Source organism: Setaria italica, chromosome III (assembly GCF_000263155.2).
Source record: "Setaria italica strain Yugu1 chromosome III, Setaria_italica_v2.0, whole genome shotgun sequence".
NCBI lineage: Eukaryota > Viridiplantae > Streptophyta > Magnoliopsida > Poales > Poaceae > Setaria > Setaria italica.
In genome coordinates this window covers 49,619,125-49,629,449 of record NC_028452.1, presented here as the reverse complement: position 1 = coordinate 49,629,449, position 10,325 = coordinate 49,619,125, and the positions used below count along the sequence as shown (strand labels likewise).

General features: G+C 43.2%; 1 protein-coding gene across 1 annotated transcript; it reads right to left on the bottom strand.

Annotated features, from left to right (window-relative positions):
• Positions 1–3,949: 3,949 nt before the first annotated feature.
• LOC101783892 (nuclear transcription factor Y subunit A-7) lies at positions 3,950–8,516 on the bottom strand. Its single transcript, XM_004963174.3, has 6 exons — positions 8,289–8,516; positions 7,263–7,414; positions 6,589–6,746; positions 5,771–5,842; positions 5,112–5,276; positions 3,950–4,564 (listed from the first exon to the last, which is right to left on the bottom strand). The coding sequence occupies exons 2-6, from the start codon at positions 7,288–7,290 to the stop codon at positions 4,346–4,348; spliced, it is 642 nt and encodes a 213-aa protein (XP_004963231.1). The 5' UTR covers positions 7,291–7,414; positions 8,289–8,516; the 3' UTR covers positions 3,950–4,345.
• Positions 8,517–10,325: the final 1,809 nt, after the last annotated feature.

Below are 10,325 nucleotides of genomic sequence, written 5' to 3'. Positions count from 1 at the left end.
CATGCCACCTCCATCATCACTCTTCAAACCCTTGTATCTTGCAAGATCTACTATCCTTTCACCAGCAACAGCAAGGATCTGAGATGAACAACCAGAAGGAAACTGCCCTCAAGATCTTTTCCAGGTTTCCAAACTGAAGAAACCTGCACCCTTCAATTCATCAATGCACAACAACAACAACAACAACTGCAAAAGGTGATGTGCATTCAAACGAGCCCCCAAAATGTCAAACCCTATCTACAGGCCAAGATTTGCTCTTGCATCGGTAATTCAGAAAGAGGCGCAGGCCGAATTTAACTCCAGCGAAAGTGCTAGGCGCTGTTTGCTTCAGAATGGCAGGCGAGCTGGTGGCCCTGCGCGGCATTGAAGCACCTGGTGCAGGTCAATGGCGGTGCTCATGGATCATGGATGGGAGCCGGTTCGAGTGCTCTCTGCTGGCTTTGAAATGGAAAGCTCGAGCTCTGTCTCCCTCTGATGCATGACTGACAGAGCGCATTCAATTTGGTCGCTACTGTTGCAAGCTACTACGGAGTATGCTGCACTCTGCGTATACAGAGCACTGTTTCAAGCTACTATGCTTCAGTTCTTATGGATCTGATCTGATCTGGCCAATCACATGTCATTTAAAGTAGAGTTTAGGGTGCACTAACTGTGTTCATGATTGAGGAGATGCAGTGATGCAGGCCATTGACTTCAGCTCAACTTGTTAACCACCAAATTGTTTTTTCATTGTTTGCTTGCAGGTACATCCAGACATCACACACACTTGTTTTTGAGAGCTCACGAGTTTGTGCTTTCTGATGGACAGCTTTTGTTAGAAGGTAATAGTAACAAAAAGGAGAAGCTTTTGGCTGAGTGGCATGGAAAATAAGGTCATTACAAACAAAAACAGCCTTTCAAATCCACAACAAAAAGCAAAATTTGTCAAGATCATGCAGCCAAAGGAGCACCACATTTTAGCATTTGCTGACCATGGCATATCTGATCTGGTTAGTGCTTAGTGGTGTACAATCGCAGCCTTAACCCCTAAAAACCCTACCAGGAGCTCTGCTTTAGTTTGTCCGGAAAGCCACTTTCTTGGCATGGAGTGAGGGGGGCACCACCAACAATCACTTTCCAATAAAATCCTTTCCCTCTTCTCTCTCTATCTCACTTTAATCCTTTCATTCCTTTTTGTTTTTCTCTCTCTTCCATTCCACGGGTGACAATTCAGAGTGCTGGCCACCCATCTCCCTTCACTCCCAAGCTTGTCACTGTCTTTATGCACTGAAAAGAAGAGAGAGAACAATTGAAGAAAAGCGCCATGCTACTTTCCAAATTCTTGATGGCATTTTAGTTTTGTCTAAGGTTGACATCCACAGCAAGCATGCGTGGCAGTATTTCCTTTTGTGCTTTTTCATGAGTCTCATAGCCAATGCATCCTTTCAGCATTTCTTTGTCAATTGTCAGCCGGGGACAATCATGCATGCTGCTGCCAGTACTAGACATAGTGGCATGTATGTCATATCACTTTGTAAATATGCTTGCAATTGAGTATCAAGTAGCAGAGGAAACAACAAAAGGACCAAAGCCACAAGAACACTAGAGAATGGTACTGCTAATATTCTTCAGGTCACCCCCAATCTTGTAAAGATTGATAAGACTCTGAGTGAGATGTAGCCCCAGGCTTTAGTGTCTGTACTTGCAGATGGTGCATGCATAGCCAGTAATTGAGTGCACATACACATACCTCCGACTACTTCATGTAATCTCCAAGCTGCTACATAAGTTAACATCACTACAATCTCATTGTTGTCATCCAAATAAACCATGCACTTATGCCAATACTACTGGGATGATGATACGCAGTTGCAAACTGCAATGAAACAAGAACGTGGAAGCACAAAGTTGCAAGCAAGGAAACAACAAGTGTAGCAACAACCACCAACCATAACAGCGCAATTAATGAATGGGACATGATGGATCTTGAGAGAGGAGAGGTCAATGTGCCTGGCTAAAGGATCAGACTGCCTCACTCTATCAGCAGAGTGCAATGCAATGTGCCAATGCATGCTTGTGGCTGTCTAGTCTGTTTGGCCCTGCTTGCCTTGTCCCCCCTGCAATGCCATGATGATAAGGGCTCATCTCACTTTTCACATGCCTCTCACTTTCCTTTCCTTCCTAGACCACACCAATTACATGGCAAGAATCAAACAAAAACAAATGGGAGAGAGATTGCATGGAGCATGGTGCAGCAGCACTCTTGGAGTTGGGGTCATGGGCCCTGGTTTTGTAGTGCAAGCAAAGCATGTCAAGAGGCCCTTTCACTGTTTCTCGAACGGGGAGCTCTACTTGTCTCCTCTTTTTCTATACCAGTTTCCTTTTGGGATGTCTGTTTGTCTGTCCATGGACACATCTTGATCTTGGCCTGTCTATCTCAACTAGCACTATTCCATCAGAATTCAGAAATGGACAACGTGGTCTTAGATTCAGAGAAGCACCTTCATATGCACTGACGACAGTCAACCTGTGTGGAAATCCTATGTAGCCAACGAGACCCAGCTTCACAAAGCAAATGCATGCAATTTCTTGTTTTTCTTTTTCAAATCCTGAAGATAGAGATGGATCAATCAACCTAAACTTGCATGGGATGGAAGCATGATTGGTGTCTGTACGTGCATACAACTTTGCATTGGTTTATACTTTCTTGTTATCTTTTGCATAGATACTATGCTGAACATGTTCAGATTTGTGGTCACTTGTCATGCACAATTATTCAGATGAGGGTCCAATTTGCATGTCAGTTCCCACGCATCATTGGTGTGTTAAACCCATGTTAGTATAGTAGTAGCTTGTGGTTTAAGCTACAAGTACGGTACGGTGTCGGGCGTGGCCATTTGTTTAAGAACTTGATATGATCACGGTAGAGTGCTTGGTGTCTAAGATAATCACGTGGGGCATCAATGTCTGAATAAGTAGTAGTATTCAGAGTCTCAGAAACATTGTGCCAGAGGTTAATTTTCTGGATTTATGGTACTGGAACTTCAGAATCAGAACCATCCATGGACAGTTTCATCTATTGCAATTGACCCCAATTGAACTTGCTACTGATCAGAGGTTTTATAAAATCATATCCTAGAGATTCAGTTCAAGGAAACCTAGCTCTAATGATTCATTTTTCAAAGATATGCTTTGGTTCAGGTTTTTTTACGAATCATATGCTAGAAATTCAGTTTTCAGAAATATTTTGACTGGAAATCCATTTTCAGGTCGTTGGGGCCGTTTTGGGGTCACATGACCGAATTACTAAAAACAAAAACATGTACTAAAGAGGTCTTGTATGTGATTTTCAGAAGAAAAAAAAATATCTACAAAGGAGCTACATTTGCGCACGACCGAGCAACCTTTTTCTTCTTCCGCAAAAGCATTTTCCTGAATGCTCAAAGCTGTCTGTCAGTGCAGAGATACAGGCAAGTTAAAAAGAGTCGGTGACGATCCATGAAGAAAGCCCCAGGTTCAGGTCTAGCAGATGCAGCTCTTATCAGCAGAGACGTTATGCACTTTCTTGCATCGTGCATAATACCTTTTTGTTTCCTTTCTGGTCTTTCCAAGCGAACAAAAGGTGAGATGTGCTCGTGCAAGAAAGGGTGCAAAATACGCTTGGGAGTTCTCGAGAAAGTGTACCCTGCAGCACCCGAGAAAGTACATTCTTCTTGGTAATCGTTTGACAATATTTCAATGCTCTCGAGAAAGGCCAATGACAGAATGATGCAGTTGCCAAGGCCAAATGTTCTTCAGGTCATGCCAATAGCATCTGGCAATCATCAAGCAATTCGATGGACAACAGATTAACGCAAACACCATATGTTAGGAGGCCAAAGAGTGGGTCTCTCGATTTCCAACCAATTGTGATGGTATCATGTGCAGTGAATGGATGAATGTATGCATAGGAAACAAAGCTAGATTCAGATGAGGTCCTCACATGTCCTACATTAGGGTTTATTGTCATCAACATACACATAGCCAGGGATTACCCAAATGATGACGCGGAACAGCAGGTTATGAACACCCAAGTTTCCAAGCAAGCAAACAATGGGCCGATATGCTACAAAGGCTTTTTCTGAATAACTGACTGAAGCTATCCATGAGAACACAATGCTACTCAAATTGTACAGAAAAGGTGAATAAACTGAGGACCAAACCAAACTGCAAAACCTGTCTGACTTGTCTATGTTTTTTCTATGGAACATGTCCTACCACAACCAACACCATTCTTGCTGTTGCCCGCTAGCAATTACTGTACAAAAATGTTTGCCATATCTAGCGTCAGGGGCTTAACTCTCTTGGGATGTGAGTTTTCGAAGCCTCATTCATGACTGTCTGCCCGATTAGCTGAAGATGCACCGTTAGGAGAAGGAGGGGTTGACGGTTGGCCACTCTTGTGGGGCACAACTCCGTTCTGCTTCTCTTTGTGACTGGAGTCGGAGTTCTCTTCCTTCTCATCTGACTTTGAATTGAGAAACCGGCCTCCAGCTCCCCTAGCCCTTTTCAGGGCATGCTGATGCCGTGATTCATGGAGATAAGGCTGTGCAGCACGTGTATCAAGTTAGATACAAGAAAGCAAGTAACTACAGGATCATCAGAAATAAAAAAAAATTACACACAAAAGTAAATAAACATTCAAGTTGTTTTTTTGTTCCAGATCACATTAAACAGTATGAAACGTGTAAGCAACTTGCAGTGAGATCATCTAAGATTCTCAGAATTGAAAGCTGCATGATTCTCAGAATCCGGCTTAAAAGGCAGCAATTCAGACTTGCTTACATATTCGGTATTGCAACTTTGTGAATGTGTGGCATCCAATTTGTATTCCTGAATCCTTTACCCTTTTTTGTGTGATAAGCAATGCTCGTGCAGGCATTAAAAAAATGTTGTATTTTGGAATTTCAGATATCATAGATGTTCACCAGTAGTTTATAGTACAACGTGGGGCAGATCGATCTTCAGGTAGAAGTAGGGAGGGTGGATTGAAGAAATTTGCTTGATTATTTGCTCTAGCATCATGGACAGAAAAAGCTAATTAAAAGAATCCAGTTCATATCGCACTGCAGGAGATAGTTACAAAGATTTACCTTACGGCCCTTGACAAGCTTCCTTTCTGATTCAGCTTTAGCCCGAGATTGGCGTCGCCTTAATATGGCATTGTATTGTTTTGCATTTACATACACAGGCTCTTCAATTGCATCAGTAGGCAGAGGTAAGCCAGTTGGATGCATTCCGACCAACGGTGGATGCATCTGCAAAGTTCATCAATTTTATTAACTCCAACAGATCAGCATAAACAGAGAATGTTAATAGCATAAGAAGATCCATGGTGATGCAATGATCCTTTTTTTTTGACTGATTGCAAATCTGAATAGGCAATACTAGCAAAATTTGTTATTGAACTACCCTTCTTGAGGCACCCAAGCATGTTTAGCTGTACTTTGTACTACCTCTGAGAGACTGACTGCAACTATTGGTGGCTTGAGGTAAGCCATAAGAACTAAGGAGTCAAGTAAGATGAACTTTGTGACCATCAATCATTTCCAAATTTAGGTAAATCATCAAAAATATTGAGACGAGGCACGACCCAATTTCCATTAACAAGAATAACGGAAATACATGAGTTTGAGAGAACAGGTAAATCATAAAAGTTCCACAAAATGGAAAGAACCTAACATTTGAGGAAAGATTTTATTGGATCACAGTGACTTGTGTTTGCTAACAGAGAGTGTGCATAAAAGCTTACCATTGGCTGTCCACCATAAGCTGCATAAAGGCTTCCATAGTATGGGTCAATATTTGGGTAGGCGTATTGACCCTGCCAGACACAAAATATGAGATTAGCCAACACAGTTCTCAAAATATCCCCCAAAATAATGCATAAATCTTTATGGAAACCTGTAACAAGAAGGTAACTGAAAGGACAAAAAAACTGCAACATTCATTCCAGTAAAGGACTAAGAAAATGCTGAAACTACAGCAACAATTATTAGATTAAAAATAATAAAAGCATTCACATAAATAAAAAAGAATATACCAGAAAAACACATGCAAGGTAACAATTTAGACTAATAAGTAGGAAACTAATATTCATTAGGAAAAAATTGGTACCACAAAGGTGTGTGAATTCTCAACGAAGAAGCTTTGATATTTTAACAGTTGAATGTGGTAGGCGATTTAGTGACAATAAGAGATGAAGAAGTAACATAGCAGAAATTTTGAGATGGGGTATATAACTGATACGAGCAACAAAAGGTCTGAACTAAAACCGGAAATATTTTTTGTTTCACTTAAACAACAGGGGGTGCATTATGTTGTCCTCACCACTTTATAGGAGCTTTGATCTTAGTATGTTCTGTTACTTTTGAAGTAGTATTTGAAACAGGGGACGCGATTTGATACTAATATGGTATTTCTTACATAGTTACATGCCTCACTACGACCAAAACCTCAACCTTTTTCATGGACACAAAATTCAAAAGGAGAACTGGAGAAGACCAAAGACTGAGAAGAACCCAGTTACGCTATTACTTATCAATAAGTGAAAAGTGACAGGTGCGGTACCATTGCATGGCCCATGTCATGAGGGGCATAGGGAGCCACATAATCCGATGGTGTGCCCACTGTTGGTTGACTATCTGAACTAGTAACTGGTGCTTCTTGCTGATCCTCAGGTTCAGCTTGCTTCTGCTGTTGATGTTGATCCTCAGCTCTGTGGTCACCTGCCCAGGAAGGTACACAAAAAATTGAAAAACAAATGATTGACTTAGATGTCCGTACGCTGTTAAAAGATGAAAGAAATAGCTGGTACTGGATGCACCATCATTCATCACGTACTAACAAGTAGCAACAGTACAATATAACATTTTATATGGTACCAATTGTTATATATGGCGCAGAGGGCACTGACCAAATTTCCACCAGCTATAAATCTATTCAGCAGCACTGGATTACAGCTGCTATACCATATTACCATGCATGCATGCCATCACTGATACAAACTAAATAAAATTCCCTATTTTATTCAAAGAAAACTGCTTATGTTGTTTGGGAAGCACAAAAGCAGTGAGCATGCAGTAAATTCTGATAATGAATAGTACAGAAACAAGTGGCACGTGTTCCAAAAATAGTACACCAAAACTAAAGTTTACAGTTCAACAAAGCAGTACTGCAGTGCATTATACTACAGTGTTACTGTGAAAAACAACACGACACAACATTGGATCAATCAAGCATACCTGAAACACTGTGAACAACAGAAGTCATGATTCCTTCCTTCGCAAGGCAAAGCACGACACAACGAAGATCAAGCACAGAGCAATGGCAGACTAACTGGGACTATTCATGCGATGTCTTCAGCTCTTCATGGATGAAGCACACAAAAACTTTCCTGAAACCAAGCGCAGAGCTCATTAATTAGTAATACATGGATGAAGCACAACGAAAAAGATTCTAAATCCAACTGTAAAGCATCTCCAGAGAGGCAGAAACAACACATGGTGATGTTTTTTTTAATAATAAACGACCTTTGAGAAGACCATGCCGCAAAAGAAAATTAAGTTTCTAGATGGAAATAGGAGTTTTATCATTGATCCCAACCATAAAAACAGAGATTGAACCCCATCGCAGCAGGAACTTGAAAGGGAACAATTGAAATGGATGCAAGTCAGAAATACTCCAAGTGCCCTATATAGTACCAAGGCAGAGCAATCCTTACAAAAGGCCCGGGAAGCTGTATCGGCATCTAATTTGCAAACAGCAGAACACGTACTCTACAACCTCCAGCCACCCAAGTTGACTAGCTGTGTCTAGGTAGCCCGGTTGGCATAATAAGTTAGTAATAACCAGCAATTGCCTAGAAAATTTAGGGTGAGTGAACTCCCCTCGGTTCCTGTGCCAATTTGAACTAGCTGTTTCAAATGAAATTCCTGTGTTCGAAACAGGAACCGATAGATGCTCAGTGAGTGACAAACCACAAGAATTCCCAAACGGGCGTGGGGGCACGGCGGTTTGAATCGAACCCCATACAGTTTCTGGAAGACAAACCGCACCGCACCGCACCTCGGCCGAATTGGTCCCGCGCGGGCGGCGAATTAGAAGAACCTTCTCGAATTACGCAGGGATTGGGTAGGCAGCGCACCACGGAGCCCACGAATCCACAGGAAATCGAACAATTAGTGCGAATTACCCGGATTGGACCGCCACGGGACCTAGGAAACAGCGGGGAAACCACCGGAGCGAGGGCGGGGTTGCGGATTACTCACCGACGTGGGGGGAGGAACCAACTCGCGGGCCCGGGTGGATCTCTCCCTCCACCCGCACCAGACCCGACGCGGGGCCTGCGGGATGCGGTGGCGGCGGAGGGCTCGTCGGAGCGAGGGAGGAGGAGGAGGAGGGGTGGCCGGCGGCGTGGCGATGGGAGGGTGGTTTGGACCTCAAATTTGAGAGCAGGGGTTGGAGGCGGCTGCGTGGTGGGGCGCAGGGGGCAGGCTCGGTTGCATCGCAGCCACAATTTCATGGCCAATTTGGCTTTAGTTTACTCGCCTTTTTTATTTTAACAATAATTAATTACCACATGGTAGACTTCCTTTTACTTTAAATTTTTTTATTTTTACTTTATTGGTTTAAATACAGCAGACTGTCAATAATAGAGTCATCTTATTGGGTGGCGTGCACGAGAATTTGAGTCCAGCGACACTCCACCAATAGATGCTTCTAGTAGTATATATAAAACTTCATGTTCCGAACATAGTTATGTGCATTTTTCAAGTAACACGGCACGATTTTAACACGATTGCCTAATCTATGTAAGTTTGATGTCGAAAAGGCAATTTTTCATAATTATAACCTCCAACATTACAGAGGCATTGCTCGTAGGAGTTTGGGAAGTTTGGGATGTTTACCTCAGAATTGACTAGGCTTAAAAAAAATACTATTTTGATACATTAACTATCCAAGCAATTTTTTTTTGACCTGTCATTGAAAAGAAAATAAAGAAACTGGAACACAACAACCAGAATTTGCCTAGTAGGCTACTACCAAACCAGCCATTGTTGGTAATAATTAATAAAACCCTGGACGGGCACGTGATCAGGGCCGTCGGCTTGCGGTGGCGGCGGACGGACGGCCAGCGGGCGCCCCACGCACCGCGTGGTGTGGGGCCCGCTCCCCGGCGTGACGTGTGGCTGCGGCGGTCCCTGTCGCGCGTGGCCGCCCGGAGCCACTCGTCTCCTCCACCTCCGTCGCCTTTTTTTGTCGTCTTCCTCCTCGTCCCGGACCCCGTCATCCCAGGGAACGTGTCGTCGCCGGCGGTTAGGCTTTAATCACGCGGCTGACAGCGACGACACTCTCGCGCTCCAGCAGGGGTTGAATTGAACGGATCCATCAACCAAGCAAGCAGGCTGCATGAGAGCCCATTTCAGAGCCCGCAATGGATGCATTGGGCCCACTAGGAGTAAACTGGGTCGAGAGTATATTGGCAGCCCAGCCATTCTTTTGCCCAGTTAAAAGGAGAAATGGCAGCCCAAGCAGTTAGGGGCTGTGGACTTTATCATTTGCACCAGGCAGAAATGGCAAGGCCAATTCACTGAATAAGTCTCCACGAGTGCCGCCAAGCACAACAGCGACCTTATTGTGCTCCTACATTTCTTTGTGCGGACCACGTTCATTATAAAAAAAACTCGACCCATTAGTAGAAGACCCCTCCGAAGACATTATGTTAAAGATAGAAGACAACCTCAACCATGGGTGGAGAAAATTCCCCGAACCCCGACTTTTGATAGTAGGGGGATTTTTCTTTAAACTCTAGCCTCGTAAATGCACTCCTCCGAAAATTCAAACCCAAGTCTGTTGAGTGTTCTAACCACTAGACTAGGCTACAGGTGTGAGGTCCCTTTGCAAACCATGATTACATAAGTTAATGATATAGTAACAAATAATAAATTTTACTGCACACGCGCAAGATCTCCATCCATCGACTCCGACCACTACCTGTGCAAATGCCCTCCTTCCGTTTGTCAAGTTGATAACCATCACAAAAGTGGTTGAAAATATTCTAATCGGTAGATATCTTCACTTATAGGATCTAATTTTAGTTCTACACGACCAATTTTGCACGGGCTTGGGGCTTGGAGGGGGCATTTGCCCCTCAACCCCTACATGGCTACATTCTTGTTCATGTTTCTCTTTCTTCTTTGTTTACAAGGCGGATCCACCACACTCTATGACTTTTCTGCAGAAGTGGTGGACACTCTTCCAAAGTTTGATACAACATAGTCATCAGTTATACTGGTGACTACATC

What these genes read in the sequence shown, in the direction of transcription:
- LOC101783892 (XM_004963174.3), bottom strand. Translation starts at nt 7,290, where the DNA reads ATGACTTCTGTTGTTCACAGTGTTTCAG. An exon ending in TGTTGTTCACAGTGTTTCAG is followed by an intron (nt 6,747 to 7,262) that starts GTATGCTTGATT and finishes CTTCCTGGGCAG; the next exon opens with GTGACCACAGAGCTGAGGAT. An exon ending in CTTATGGTGGACAGCCAATG is followed by an intron (nt 5,277 to 5,770) that starts GTAAGCTTTTAT and finishes TGAACTTTGCAG; the next exon opens with ATGCATCCACCGTTGGTCGG.